Here is a 16,922-nt window from a genome sequence, read left to right as displayed (position 1 = left end):
GGATTATGGCCTTATCAGCAATCAAGGCTCGTTCAATTTCAGTTAGTCTTGTTTTTTAGTATTCTAATTAGTTTTATCATATTCCAGGTACGTCTATATTCTCATAATCATAATTTTTATTTTATTTATTTTTATATTTTATTTATCTGTTATAAAGCATAATGTATATAAAAATAGCTGGTTATTATATATTAACAATATAATTAATTAAATAAAAATATGTTTTTCATTATTTCATGATTTTTTAAGTAATATTTTATTGATTGTAGCTTACAGTATTTATATCTATAGAATGCACTTCTGATCTTGTTATCAAAGTTCTCTCTATCGCATTATTGCTTATTATGTATGCAATTGTATATAATTCATTCCGAATGAATACTCAAGCTGTAAGTTAATTCTTTGTTTTTTACCTTTATAAAACATCGTGATAATGATGAACCAATCACAACAGTCCTCAAAATTTATATCGAGGCAAATGCCAAAGTATTATTGATTTAATAGGTAAGGTATTTATTGGAGCAACTTCAGCACATTTATAACGAGCTGAGGGACGACAATGAAATCGCTATCATGCAAAGATATGGGAATACCGCAAAACGTTATGTGACTATACTCTTGTGTAAGATAGTATTTCTTGATATTTTATACATATCGCAAATAAAAATAAATTATTATGATAAAAATCACAGTAAAAATTAAATTAATGATAAATATTAAATTAATCTGATTAACCACTTTGCTATCTAATTTAAATTAAATTAATTAAAATTTGAGATGTTATATTTATATTATAATATTTCTTTATTACAATGTAGAAATATAAATAAAAAATATATTCAAAATATCATTATAAGAATTTATATAAGAATTTATATTGAAAAATGAATTGAATGCTAATATTTGTTTCAATAATGCTTCTAATTTTAATTATTACGTTTCAATAAAAAAATCATGTTGGAAAAATTTTAATATTTGTTTTGCAAAACAAATAAATATTTTATATTTATTATGCAAAAATATCGCATAGGCGTGGTTGCTAAGATAATGACGTTAGAAATTTACATGATCATTCGAAAGATTAAAAAATAAATAATTTTATATATCTACTTTTTAAAAATATTTTTAGCGCTTTACATTTGCATCACAGTTATTGTAATTTTACTTCAATTTTTGCCGCGCATTCTTGGTTCTGTTCTGCACATAAATGTGACACATCCACGCATGATGCAACAGCTTATACCTAAATATTTTGTTGATCAAAAAAGATATATCTATTTAATTCTGATGTACATGGATGCAGCCCTTTTAATAGGAGCGACAGCACTAGTTGGAATTGCAATGATGCTTCTATCATATTTAGAACATGCCTGTGGAATGTTTAGAGTCGCCAGGTGAAGCATTAAATATAGAAAATAATTTAAAAGTTTTGAATAAGATTTTAACAATTTTATGCGCATATTTAGTGCCATATTTATATTTATTGTCTAAAAAAAATTTATATATCTTATGACAGCAAAATCATTTTCATAATAAATTATTAAAGTAAATAAATTGATAGAACAACAGATATTGTTAGCAAAATGGAAAAGTTATTTGTTTGTAAAATTATGATTTTGCTGTTAAAAGGAAATGATTAGTATTTCATAAATGCATTTTACTAATGTAATAAAATCATTTCTATTTTATGAAATGGAAATCAGTGTATCTGTATGAAGTTTGGCGGACTCCTTTTTTTTTTCACATTTGACAAAAATCAATATATATATATATACACATTGTCAGACAATTTTTATCCTTTATGTATAAACGAGGTTCACTTAATAAAAAGAAAGAAATTATTTATGCAGTTATCGCATCGAGAAGGCACTGACAATAACGATGACGACGAATTCTAGCCTAGCGAGTGAAATTACAATTTATAAAGAAATAATTCATGCCGTAGATATTCATCGTAAAGCGATCGAGTTAGTATTTTTATATTTTATAATTATATATATATATATATATATATATATATATATAATGTTTTTATATGTATCACACGATTATATATTCTTTTTTAAGGTACTCTTTATTTTTATTGAGCAGCTTCCGAGAATCACATATTCTTGTGATAGTAGTTGGTGTGATTTGCTTGACTCTTAATCTTTATGCAGTAAGTTTTTTCACATTATAAAATTTATTTATATAAAAACTATATTTTATATTGCAGGATATTAGAGTTGAAAAACATATTTTCTAATCTCTTGATATAAAATGATCTATAAAATATATAAAAGATGCATCATTGTATTGTAGATTGCTGTGAATGTGTCACATGGTGGCGATACTGAACAATTATTATTACACTTTCTAATTGCAGTAGTCTTATTTATATATTTGTTCACGGCCAATTATTTCGGACAAGAAATTACAGATCACAATGATCACATATTTTGCACCGCGTAAGAGAGATACTGCTTACATAAATAAATATATATGATAATTTTTTACGAATTATTACAAAGATAAAACTGAATATATTTACAAAGATAAAACTTGAGATACTTATTTCACAATAGCAAAAACTGTAACTCTGAATTTTGGCGGAATATTTTCATTATCTCTCGAGTTTTTCGCCGCGGTAAAAATTATTAATTATGCATAATATAACATACAACATATTATTACATGGTTAATACGCGACACCAAAGTTACACAAGATATATTCTATTTCAGCTTATAAAGGCATCATTATCCTATTTTACTGTTATATATTCCATGCAGGAGTAACGTAAAAAATAAATTATACGATTGTATGTACGGTTTGTTAAAAAGTGGAATTAAAGTTACCTGAGATTATAATGTTTATTCGTTTAAATTATATCGCGAGTGTTATCTTTAAAGTGAGAAGAAAATGAGAAATATATAGCATTATTTAATTTATACATTTTAAATAATTTATATTGTTGTAACACACGCATATATTTTTCACAATAAAATAAAGTTTTAATATAACGTTTAAATATTTTTCATACACACAAATATATGTATGAATTTTCGAATTTTGCATGAATTAAATAAGATGCATCATAAAAAATGTTAATTTTATTTTCTGTCGATGATGAAATTATTTAAACAATTAAAAGAATTATAACTCTATTATATAACTTTTGTAATTTAATTTGATAATCATTGAGATTTATTTCTAATAATCATCGACTCATTTTTTATATTGCGCGCTAAGAGATAAACATATATATGCATAAACACATATATTTTAATATAAATTTGAAAATTTTTGAAAATTACTTACTACATTGTATTTATATTGACGTTTACATTGATATTTGCATCATGTTTTGTTTTTTATTGGAGAGGAAACTATGTAACTAATATCTCGATAAGATAACAATCTTGTAAAGAAACGTATCGCACGAATGTATAAAATCGAATGAAACGCACAAACTCTTTGCGATGAGAAAGACTAAGTACGCTTGCGCAGACTTCGATCAACAAATTGTCTGAAGAATGTTTTTCTATCGAAGATAAATTTTGCAGTAATTTTTTTCTCGGCGTTAAATGTATCGATCGCATAATCGCTCCATTTCTCTCCCCGGAAAAATTGCAAGTATTTCGATTATACGATTACATTCACATTACCGCTTTATATATTTGCACTACCGCTTGTATTATCGTATTTCCTGAATTAGGCAATTTAGAATTTACACAAAAAGACAGAAACTTTATTTTATTGATCTCTTTGAAGAAGGGGAGTCTCGCCGATCTTTTTGCCATCACACTTGTTTCGACTTTTGCATAGTGATGATCTGTATAGAGACTCATTTTACGTTCCAACGGATTATTTTGCTTGTGGTTGGTTTATGGCCTTATTACCGATCAAGACTTGTTCAATTTCAATTAAACTTGTGTTTCGGTCTTCTGATAAGCTTTATTATATTCCAGGTATATTCATATTTATAACAATATTTATAATTATGATGTAGATGATATTTGTTATCAATAACATTATTGAACATATTACAATAATACGTATTTATTTATAATAATGTGAAATAATACTAATTTTTATAGTATAATAACATAAAATAAAATTTGTTTTTTATTACGATGAGAGTTATGTTTTTAACTTATTTGCTATTAGGATGCTTATAAAAGTACATAAAAACATTTGATAATTATATATTATCAATATAATAATGAAGCAAGAAAAGTAACTCTATATTTTTATTTTTTAAAATAACTTTGATTGATTGTAGCTTACAGTATTTATATATGCAGAATGCACTCCTGATTTTGTCATCAAAGTTCTTTCTGTCTTACTGGTGTTTATTATGTATGCAATTGAATATAACTCGATCCGAATTAACGCTCAAGCAGTAAGTTAAAGTTTTATGACGCTTATCCAATAATAAACGCTGTGAAAAACATTAATCCTTGTATACAAAAATCTTTTTAAAATTTACAATGAGATGAATTCCAAGGTAATGTTGGTATAATAGGTGAAATATTTATTGGAGCAACTTCAACATGTATATAATCAATTAAAAGATGAAAATGAAATCGCTATTATAAAAAAATATGGGACAAATGCGAAATATTTTACGATTATGTTTATAAGTAAGATAACATATGTTGATAATTTTATATAGTCAATTGCAAAGTAAAATAAAAATTACAATTATAATAAAATTTGAAGCATGAAGTGACACAAAAGTAGTTCAAGTAACCACTTCACTATATAATATCTTTAATATTTAAATATAGTTGTATCTTATATATATATATATATTGTAGTTATAAAAGATATTTTATAATTCTATACATTTTATAATTATATATTAAATATATAACTTTTAATTATATTTAATATATATAATAATTTATATATATTAAATATAATTAAAAGTTATATATTTAATATATAATTATAAAATATATATATATATATTTTTTTTTAATTTTAATTATTTATTTTAATTTCTAAAAAAATTTAAACAATACAGAAGATCAAATATTTTAAAATCATTAACTATGCAAACATATCGGATATAGGGAATTGATTGCAGAATAGTGAAATTTGAAATGTAAAAACAACACTTTAATATATGAAAGAAATCTAAAAAATGATAATTCATATATTAACTTTTTATAATATATTTATTGTTAGTGGTTTACATTTGCGCGTCAGTTACTGTTGGCTCAATTACAATTTTACCGCGCATTCTTCGTATAGTCCTGCACATAAATGTGACACAACCACGTGTGATGACACAACTCATGCCTGAGTACTTTACTGACAGTGAAAGTTATTTTTACATAATCTTGCTGTATATGGACGTTGCTTTTTTTATAGGAGCAACGACATTAGTAGGAAAAGGAATAATACTTATATCATTGATCAAACATATTTGTGGAATTTTTAAAATCGCTAGGTGAGATGAAATAAATATAAGAATTAAATTAAAAATATTTATTTTAAACAAAATTTAGTATGCTTTCTATTTATTAAATCTAAAACATATTTACGCGAGAGAAAAGAATTTTATTATGAAAACAAAATCATCGCTGCAAATAGAATATGAAAGTGATTATATGTATAATTATTTATATATATTATATGTATAATGTATGTTTTTAAAATAAATTATAATAAATAAATTATTATATAGAGTAGGAAGTAACCTTTTGTGGAAGCATGTGGAAATAAAGAAACTTTATTTATTTGTAAAAACACAATTTTAATAGACAAAATAGTTTCTATTATTTTCAATAAATGTATTTTGTTGTTGCAATAAAACTTTGTTCCTGTTTTATTGATAGAATCAATTGATAAGAATTAATTAGTTGGCGAAATCATTTGTAAATTATATAATATTTATTTTTAACAAATTAATATTTTGAGAAACTTTGTTTATTTTTATATAATTTATGAAATTTACTGCCACAGAATGAAATATATTTATTATCTAGATATTATCGAAAAATCTTTTTGCTCCATATAGACGGACTAATATATATTATTAAAAAAGTAATTATGTATGCAGTTATCGCATTGAGAAGGCAATAACGGTAAAGATGACGATTAATAGTGATGCAGAGAAAAAAATTGACCATAAGAATGAGATTATAATTTATAAAAAAATAATTCATGCTGTAGATATACATCGTGAAGCTATCAAGTTAGTGTTCAAATATCGTTTATGTATATTGTAATATAATAATATTTATATAATAATATTTATATATTATATATAATATATTTTTAAGGTTAACCGTATTTTTATCGGACAATTTTCAAAAATCGCACCTTCTTGTGATATCAATTGATGTGATTTGTTTAAGCCTTAATCTTTATGCAGTGAGTTTTTCTCGCATTGTAAAATTTATTTTTAGATGAGCAATATTGCGCGTTGCATGGTATCAGGAGATCGAAAGACAGTTTTAAAATCTTAAAAGATTGAATGCAATATTGTGTTGTAGATTGCCGTGTATGCATCAAAGGGAGACAATTTTGGACAATTATTAATGCATTTTTTAATTGCAATTGTCATGTTGGTATATTTGTTTTTCGTCAATTATGCCGGACAAGAAATTACAAATCACAATGATCATGTATTTTCTACCGTGTAAGAGACATTATATATGTTTACATATTTATCATCATATTAATTTGTTAAGAATTTTAATAATTTAAATGAAGCTTAAAATTAACATTTCACATACATATGCGTATGTTGAATATTATTGCTACTGCTCTTTATTCAATTATCGATTTATTTCTTTATTTTTCTGTCCAGATATAATGTTCAATGGTATAGTACACCCTTACATGTACAGAAACTGATACTATTTCTTTTGCAAAAAGGTAGCAAAACATTCAATATGAATTTTGGCGGTGTAATTACATTATCTTTCGAGCTTTTTGCCACGGTAAAAGTTATCACTTGTGCATAATATATTACATTAATGTATTATTATTGTATATTATTATATACTTAAAACACGCGGTTCGAACGAAAATTACATAAAACAAACATATCTGATTCTAGTTGACAAAGGCATCATTATCTTACTTTACCGTTATGTATTCTATGCAAGAATAACGTATAAGATAAATATATAAGATGAATGTATGTAACAATTGTGCAATAAGGGAAATATATAGAAATTATTTCTCTAAATGAAATAGTATATTATAATTAATAAAATTTAAATATTTTCTATCACACTCTTTAAAGTGAATGTATTGTAGGATTTAAACATAAAACATTACTCAAACAAACTATGCACGAGTTAAATAATTTGTATCAAACAGTAAATTTAAATTAATTTACTTCAAGTTAATTTGATTTTCTATGAATTGTGCTGTATAGCTGAGACAATCATAAATTCACAGTTATTTAAAATCTGATAATAAATATCTATCTATTTTTTGTTACGTTACACGATATTATAATATGCGTACACTGACTGTGCTTAAATATTTATACACGATTCATAATTAACGCCAAAGCTGCTATAAATGCGTATTAAGCTTCTAATTTGCAATTCGCAGCATGTTTTGCCCTTTATCAGCGGGATCTGATATCTCAGTATTATAAAACTAACATTTCTCTGGAGAAAGACATCGCACAAATGTACACAAACGAATGACAAATGCAACTGATGTTGAAAAAGGACAAGTACGCTTGCGCGGAATTTGATCATTATATTATCTTTAGAATGTTTTTTATAGCAGATAAATTTGTGTTAAATTTGCTCTCGATGCCAATTATATCGATCACGTAATCATTCCCTCGCTTTCCGCGAGGTAAAAGTTACGAATGTTTCGCTTATGTGATATTTTGTCTACCACTTTATATTATCGTTCATATAAAATTAGGCAATTTACTATAATTTACTATAATTTATTATAACTTACACTAAGAGTCGGAAATTCTATAATATACTCAATTTTATCGAGCCTTTGAAAGAAGGGGTATACGAGTGCCTCTGTCACTTTCTCGAGGTCAGACACATTTCGACTCTCATAAAGTGATGATCTGCATAAAGACTCGGCATTTTAGCTTGCATCGGATTGTTTTACTCGCGATTGGTTTATGGCCTTGTCAGCGAACTAAGCTCGTACAACTTCAACTGATTTTGTTTTCTAGTATTCTGAATAGTTCTATTTTAATACAGGTATGTTCATATTTTATTTCTAGCTATATGTACGTGTATATACATAATTATTGCAACCTTTAGATGTTATTATCATTTATTTATTTTATGTTAATTAGTAATGATATACAATACAAATCCTATAGTCTAATAATTATTAATTTATTGTTATTTCTTACATGTAATTAACTGAAAAATAGTTAATTACAAAAATACATAGTTTAAAAACTTAGAAAAATAGTTGATTGTGTTGTATATTTGCATTTAGTTAATGAAATAAAAAAGTAGCTCTTTTTTTTAATAAATTTGTTGATTGCAGTTTTCATTTCTTTTCATTCAAGAATTCTCTCTTGATCTGATCATCAACGGTCTCTCTATAGAATTGATTTTCATTATGTTTGCGATTATGTATAATTTTTGTTGCTATAATTTCACCGAATTTGTAAGTTAAATTTTTTTTTGTTCCACGAAATATACATACTTAATAAAGTGAATCTTTGCACAAAACAATACTTTTAAAAATATGTACGACGTTTTGTATGCTGAAAAATTTTATTGATATGATAGATAGAATATCCCTTGGAGAAGCTTCAAGACATCTGTAACGAATTAAAAGATGAAAAAGAAATTGTTATTATAAAGAGATGCGGAGACAATATAAAACGTTTTAGTTTTATTATTTTGCGTAAGTCAACATACATATTCGTTGACATGTAATATATATTTTAAAGCAAAATATAATCTTGATACGCCATAAATCGCTAAATTAAATTAAATTTGGATACTTATTTTACCACTTTAATGTAGTATAATTGGCCATCATTTCTTATATATTAAAATAACAAGAAAATATAATGGATATAACTCGCACACATGTTTACGGAGAAAGATACACAAGTATAATAAAAATTAATTGTGTGTCACAACAGAATCAAAATTATATGGATATATTTTTATAATGTTGTTTTGCTTATTTTATTTAAAAGAAAAAATAGAAAAAAATTGAATAATTATAATTAATACTTTTTAATCGGTACACTGCAAAAATATGCGAGAAATAAAATTAAAAGTATGAAATTCAGACGATAAAATAAATAAAAGTAGTTAATAAGTTGTAGAAATTATTCTTATTTATTAAATATTTGTAGTGTGGCATACATGCAATTTAATTATTGGCTCATCAATCATTTTATTGCCAATTATAACGCGCATTGGCTTTGATGTGCATATAAATGAGTCTAAACGTGATATAATATATAAATTTGTACCTAAGTATTTCATTGACCGAGAAAATTATTTATATTTAATTTTGCTATTCACTGATGCATCATTGTGTATTGGAGGAACTGCAATGGTTGCAATAGGATTGATTACCTTTACATATCTTAAGCATGTCAGCGGAATGCTAAGAATCGCCAGGTAAAATAATAGAATAAATTGAAAGATAATAAGTATATAAATAAATATCGAAAAATACTATTTTTGCTATCTCTTTTTTAAAATAAATTTGTTAATAGATTTAGATAAAAAAAGAAATTATTTTGTTAAAATAATCGTTGTATATTCATTGTCAACTGAAATTTTATTTAGTGAATTATTTGATATTGAATTAGAATATATTTTGTTTGTATAATAAAAAGAACTTGTTTGTTTATGGGCACGTTTGCTGTTAAAAAAATATAGAATTTATATAATATAGGGTTATATAATTTAATGAAATAATCTATACGAATCAATAAAACAATTTTTAACAAATTAATATGTTATATCAAAACTTTTTTTCTTTATATGAAAAATTCAATTGCAACAAAATTTTTTTATAGTTATCGCATAAAGAAAGCAATTAATATGTGGAACAATGTTCACCAAAAGAAAGAAACTGTAATGTATAAAGGAATAATTTATGCTATAGATTTTCATCGTACTGCTATCAAGTTCGTATTTATCTATTATATAATAATTTCTATATATATACACATTTAACATTATTTATATACATATAACATTATTTTTCTCTTGCTGAAGGTTCTCCACATTTTTATTTTCCTGTCTTTATTTTCCATCGTTCTTTTTGGTAATAATAGCTGTGATTTGTTTGAGTCTGAATCTTTACGCAGTGAGTTTTTCTTGTGTGTTGTGAATTTTATTTCTGAAACAATATTATAGCATTTCACAATAACTTTTAGTGAAAGGAAGTTATTTGCAAAATTTGATAATGTATCAATTAAACTAAACAAATTTTTGTGATCTTGTCTATGTAAATATTTTTTACTTAGAAATTTAAATAATTCTAATTTTTTTAAGTATTCTATTTCGATATAATGATAGATGTTAATTTTATGAAATGTTAATTTTAACATTATGTTTTAGTTATCTAAGAATATATTGTATGGGAACGACATTAGTCAAGTTTGTATGCATTTTGCAATTGTAATTGTCATTTTTATATTCATGTTTTTCTTTAATTACATCGGTCAAGAATTTATGGATTACAATAACGACATATTTTTCACTGCGTAAGAAATATGTTTACAATAAAAATATAATATGATAGTAAAATGTTTGTGGACTCGGGTCATATATATATATATATATATATATATATATATATATATAAATTCTTTATTAATATAAATAATCTTAATATATTTGATTCTCATATGTTGAAAATTCGATTTTCTATAATAATAAATTTATTACTTAATTATTTTACAGATACAATATTCAGTGGTATGTAACATCTTTGCGCATACAAAAGTTAATATTGTTTTTTTTGCAAAGGGGTAGTAAAACGATAAGCCTGAATTTTGGCGGAGTATTTATATTATCTTTAGAGTTTTTCGCTTCGGTAAGAATTATACACGTTATATGTATATTAAATATTACGGAGATGTGCATCTATCTCTATATAAAATGTATGTTATGATATGTAACTTGTCAAAAAACATAATATAACATAATGTATGTATTTTAGTTAATGAAGGCGTCAATATCCTATTTTACCGTTATGTATTCGATGCAGGACTAATGCAAAAATTAAATCATACGATTATACATTATAATTTACTAGTAAATTCAACTACTGAATAAACGTAAAGGTAATAATGTCTGTTGCTTTAAATCACATCGTGGGCACCCTCAAAATGGAAAAATTATGTTATTTGATTTACATATTGGATTAATCAGTCATTTGTAACATACGTTATAATATTTGAACTATATATTTTTTGCAATAAAAAAAGTTATGATTAATCAGGTTAAGTAAATTCATCTTTTACACTCACATATTGTATATATATTGATTCGGAAAAAAAAGTATTAATTTTATTCTCTGCCGATCTTGCAATTATTTAAATAGTCGAGGAGACTACAATTTCTTACATGTATTATAATTAATTGTCTTAAAGAAGCAACTGATTATTAATATACGTATTTATTTAATGAAATAAAGTAATTACCTTGTTTTTATAATATATATTGATCGTAGCTTGTAATATTTGTCATTGCAGGATACGTAGTCAACAGTTTTTTCTATAGGATCGCTTTTCACTATGTTTGTGATTATTTACAATGTTTTTGGGTTTCGCTGAAACTGTAAGTTAAAAGTTTTGATTACCCGTTTGATCTATTACCAGTATAATTGGCCATCGTTTTTTATATATCAAAATAACGGAAGCATGTAACACAATATACACAAGCGTGCACACAAGCGTGAGCGTGCTCATACGCACAAAGGTACACAAGTAGTAATAGAAATTTCTTTTACAAAATTTTGTAATGTATAAACCGGAAGAAAATTTTCTTGAAACTTCCTTATTTATATAAATTATTCTAATTTTTTGCTTATCTTCTTTCTGAAATGATAAATGTAATGTTGTAATATGCAAATTAGATGACAAATTAATTCTGTAAAATATTAATTGTAACATTCTTTTATGAAATAATAATTAGCAATTTTTTATAAACATAAATATATATACAAATTTGTATATATATTCCAAAGAATTTTTGCAGGAATTACAATACATATATCGTAAAACGTATTAATGTTATTCTCTAGATGTTACAATTAAACAGTCAACTACAAATCTACAATAATTTAATTTTTGTTACTTTCTTACCTTTGAGATCATGCGATATTATAACAGATAACATACATGTCTAGAAAGACATGTATTTTAATACGACTTGGAAAGTTTTTTGAGTTTATTTTGAGTTTTATTTTTTTGAGTTTATTTGCTATAAAATTATATAATACAAATTTCTACAGATTTTTTTAATGCGCAACATGTTTAACACTTTATTGGCGAGAGGATTATGTGACTAATTTCAACACATAAGAAGATGTTTCTTTAGTGGAGAAACGTATCGCATGAATGTATACAATCGAATGAAACACATGGAACTAATCGTAGAGGAAAAGGACAAGTACGCTTGCGCGGAATTTGATCATCATATTGTCTTTAGAATGTTTTTTTATAGCAGAAAAAAATTTGTATTAAATTTGCTCTCGATGCCAATTATATCGATCGGGTAATCGCTCCGTCACCTTTCGCGCAGAAAGCGTGAAATTACGGGTGTTTACACTATACGATATTTTGTCTACCACCTGTGTATTATCATTTATATTGAATTAGGCGATTTACGCTATAATTTACGCTAAGAGTCGGAAATTTTCTATAATATTCGGTTCTATATCGATCCATCGAAGGGTGGGAATACGGAACCCTTCTCGCAGTCAGATGTGCTTCGATTCTCGCAAAGTAATGATTTGTATAAAGACTCGGCATTTTAGATTACTTCGGATACTTTTGTTCATAGTTGGCTTATGGCCTTGTCAGCGATCAAGGCTCGTTCAATTTCAACCTATTTTGGTTTTTAGTATTTTACTTAGTTTTATTGTAATCCAGGTATGTTTATATTTTACTCTTAATTGTGTATAAATACTAATTGTAAGTATAGTAATAATAATTGTAAGTATAATAATAATAAATAATAATAAATAACATGTGAATGTGTATAATTGTTGCATCTTTTAGATGTTATCATCGCATATTTATTGTTATGTTAATTATCAATAATATATGATACAAATTCTATTAATAGTAATAATTATTAATTTGTTCTATTATTTCTTACATAAAATTAATTGCCTTAGAAAAGCTTCTTGATTATATTATACATTTGCATTTAATTAATGAAATAAAAAAGTAGATATATTATTTTTTTAATAAATTTATTGATTGCAGTTTATGATATTTATCACTGCAGAATTTACTTTTGATCTTCTCATCGAGATTCTCTCTAGAGGATCATTTTGTACTATGTATGTGATTATATATAATGCTTTTTGGTATAACTTCACTGAAATTGTAAGTTAAATGTAAACGAAATGAACATAGTTGATACACATGAATTTTTACGTATGACAATTGTTCTAAAAATTTACAATAAGTTGTGCTGAAAAATATTATTGCTGTAATAGGTGGAATATCCTCTGGAAAAACTTCAGCACATCTGTAATGAATTAAAAGATGAAAACGAAATTGCTATTATAAAGAATTATGGGGACAACCTGAATCGTTTTACTTTTATTATTACATGTAAGGCAATGTAAATACACATTCATTGATATTACATTTTTAGAAAATAAAACAAAATACAATTACAATAAAATTTAGATCGTTGAAATAGTTAATAATAATTGATCATTTCACTATTTAATATACATATAATTGATCATCATATTTCTATATATGTCAGAATCATTATTCTATAAAAATGCAATAATGCATATACATATAAAAACGTATAATAACAAGTAAATGTGTAGGAGGAAAATATTTCTACAACGACGCATTCTTGTAATTATAATAATTAAAACAAAGAAATAGAGAATAAATAATAAAAACTGGCGTCTTAATTAGTCTGCAAATATGTGCAATGTGAAATCCAAACAGTGAAATAGTTAAAAATAATTAAGTTGTAATTATAGAAATCTATTTATATAATTATAATCTATTTTTAAATCTATTTTTTACGTATTATATCTATTTTTGTCTATATATATTTATAGTGTTCCATATGTGCAATTTAATTATTGTTTTACCAATAATTTCATTGCCAATTATGCCACGTACTTTTGGCCTTGCTCTACATATAAATGAGTCTCAATCACGTCATATGTTATCTAAATTTATTCCTGAGTATTTAATTGACCGAGGAAATTATTTATATGCAGTTTTGTATCTTAATGCTGCAATTTTTATTGGAGGAACTGTAATGGTTGCAACAGGATTAATGATCATTGCATATTTTAAACATGCCTGTGGAATACTCAAAATCGCTAGGTGAAGTAATAAATGTAGAAACTAAATATAAAAATACTGTTTAATATTATCTGTTATTTAAAATAGAATTATTAATAAATAGAAATGGAAGGAGACATTGTGTTTTGTCAAAATAATCATTGCATATTCGATGTCAAAGTGAATTTTACTTTTAGTGAATTTGCTGTTACAAAAAAATAATTCACTTTCAATAAATATGTTTTGCTTTGCGATAAAATTTTATTTCAAAGTCAGAATAAGAATTCATTTGTTTTGTAATTTAACAAAATAATATGCGATTTCAATATATATTCAATGTTAAAATGATTAAATTTAATTTTTAATAAGCTGTTCGATACTAAAAGAAAATTTTTTTGTTGATACAATTAATAGATTTTGTTTTTTTAAAAAAACCTATAAATTTGCTGGTAAAAGAAATAATTTTCTTGTAGGAAATACGTTTTGCTTTGCAATGAATCTTTGTTTCAGTGTCAGAATAAGAATTCATTTATTTTGTAACTTATGCAATTTAACAATATAATATGCGATTTCAATATAACTATTTTTAGCAAATTAATATTCTCATGAAGTCTTTTTTGCTATAACAACTGACAAAATTTTTATTATGGGAATATAAAATAAGTTGTTATGAGCAAATTTTTTATTCTATGTGAAAAATCAGTATAATTACAAAAAATCTTTTCATAGTTATCGCATCGTAAAGGCAATAAATATGAGGAACAATGTTTGCCTAAAGAACGAAGCTATAATGTATAAGGAAATAATCTGTGCCATAAATATTCATCGGACTGCTATCAAGTCAGTCTTTATATATCTATAATAATTATATAAAATATTTATATATTTAATAATAGTTATATAAAATGTAACAAAATTACAAAAAATATAATAATATTATATAAATATAATACTATTTTTCTCTTGTTGAAGGTTTTCCACATTTTTATTTTCCACTCTTTACTTATCATTATTCTTTTTAATAATATTTGCGGTGTTTTCTTTGAGTCTGAATCTTTACGTGGTAAGTTTTTCCCGTCTTGGGAATTTTATTTCCGAATATAGCATTACGTAATAATTTTTATTAAAAAAAAATGTTTTTTGTAAAATTTTTCATAATGTACAAAAGAAATTTTCATAAATTTGTCTATATAAATAATTCTCTATATAAATGTCTATATAAGTAACTTTTTTACTTATTTTTTTCTAAAATGTTAATTGCAACAATGTATTTTAGATGTCTAAATTTTTATTGCGTAGAGAAACAGAAGAATTTTTGGTTCACTTTGTAATTGTATGTATTATTTTTGTATATTTGTTTCTTTTAAATTACTTTAGTCAAGAATTTATGGATCACAATACCGACATATTTTTCACCGTGTAAGAAATATATGATGTTAAATGAAATATGTGATCACAAATATAGTATCATAGTAAATGTTTGTGGACTTTCTATCTCTCTTTCTTTTTCTTTCTCTACTTTCTCATTATATTTCTTATCAAAAATTGCTTTAATACGTATCATACTTATGTGTTGCATATTACTACATTTTCTGTAATAATAATGAATTTATATCGATTTATTTTATAGATATAATGTCGAATGGTATGCAGTATCTTTGCGCATACAAAAGTTGATACTGTTTCTCTTGCAAAGAAGTAATAAAACCATAAACATTAATTTTGGCGGAATATTCATATTATCTTTAGAGTTTTTCGCCACGGTAAGAGTAATTATACACGTAATATGTATATTGAATATTACGGATGTACATCTCTATATGATATACTTTATATGCAGTTTAATAAACAACATAATTAATTTAAATTATATTTGATTTCAGTTAACGAAGGTATCGATATCTTATTTTACCGTTATGTGTTCTATGCAAGAATAACGTAAAAAGTAAATAATTCTATTGTTACTATAAATACTAATATTATTATAATTTGATAGCAAATTCAATATTACTAAATAAATTTATCTATTGTAATAAAGTAATACCTGCTCTTTTCAATTGTAACTGAAATAATTTTTATAAAGCAAGAAATGAGTATGTTATTTAACTTATATATTAAATCAATTTTACCATATTATCACACATGAATAATATATTATATATAGACCAAAATAAAATTATAACTAATCAAATTTGAATATCTTCTATACACACACAAATATATATTCAAGTTTGAGAAAAATTAATTAAATAATATTGTACATATCGTAAAGAGTATTAATTTTATTTTCTATCGAGATTGTAATTATTTAAACATAATTAAACAATCGAAAAAGTTACAAATTTACAGTTCTTTAATATTTGATAAATATTTACCCATTTTTTATATCATGCAATATTTCTTCTATTTTCCTGAAACGTTTCAACCTAGAATGGGTTTTAACTGACC

General features: G+C 24.4%; 2 protein-coding genes and 4 long non-coding RNA genes across 7 annotated transcripts in view; all 6 read left to right on the top strand.

Moving 5' to 3' along the window:
- LOC105254991 (PDZ domain-containing protein 4) overlaps positions 1-16,922 on the top strand; it is a 212,719-nt gene that overhangs the window by 86,879 nt on the left and 108,918 nt on the right. The window lies entirely within an intron of this gene.
- LOC109609802 lies at positions 6,150-6,553 on the top strand. The gene is made up of 3 exons (XR_002192429.2): positions 6,150-6,185; positions 6,274-6,364; positions 6,487-6,553. It is a non-coding gene; the product is annotated as an uncharacterized LOC109609802 (long non-coding RNA).
- On the top strand, positions 9,458-11,931 carry LOC109609805. Its single transcript, XM_025407678.1, has 6 exons — positions 9,458-9,585; positions 9,990-10,100; positions 10,192-10,282; positions 10,537-10,682; positions 10,882-11,014; positions 11,676-11,931. The coding sequence occupies exons 1-6, from the start codon at positions 9,518-9,520 to the stop codon at positions 11,682-11,684; spliced, it is 558 nt and encodes a 185-aa protein (XP_025263463.1). The 5' UTR covers positions 9,458-9,517; the 3' UTR covers positions 11,685-11,931.
- On the top strand, positions 12,648-13,738 carry LOC109609799. The gene is made up of 3 exons (XR_002192427.2): positions 12,648-13,076; positions 13,416-13,538; positions 13,652-13,738. It is a non-coding gene; the product is annotated as an uncharacterized LOC109609799 (long non-coding RNA).
- LOC112637619 lies at positions 14,255-15,468 on the top strand. The gene is made up of 3 exons (XR_003122630.1): positions 14,255-14,516; positions 15,204-15,314; positions 15,447-15,468. It is a non-coding gene; the product is annotated as an uncharacterized LOC112637619 (long non-coding RNA).
- Positions 15,826-16,433, top strand: LOC109609803. Its single transcript, XR_002192430.2, has 3 exons — positions 15,826-15,893; positions 16,105-16,237; positions 16,358-16,433. It is a non-coding gene; the product is annotated as an uncharacterized LOC109609803 (long non-coding RNA).

This window comes from Camponotus floridanus, unplaced genomic scaffold, assembly GCF_003227725.1.
Source record: "Camponotus floridanus strain SB8 unplaced genomic scaffold, Cflo_v7.5 scaffold183, whole genome shotgun sequence".
Lineage (NCBI taxonomy): Eukaryota > Metazoa > Arthropoda > Insecta > Hymenoptera > Formicidae > Camponotus > Camponotus floridanus.
The sequence above is the reverse complement of the archived record's forward strand: the minus strand, read 5'-3'. Positions and strand labels throughout refer to the sequence as shown.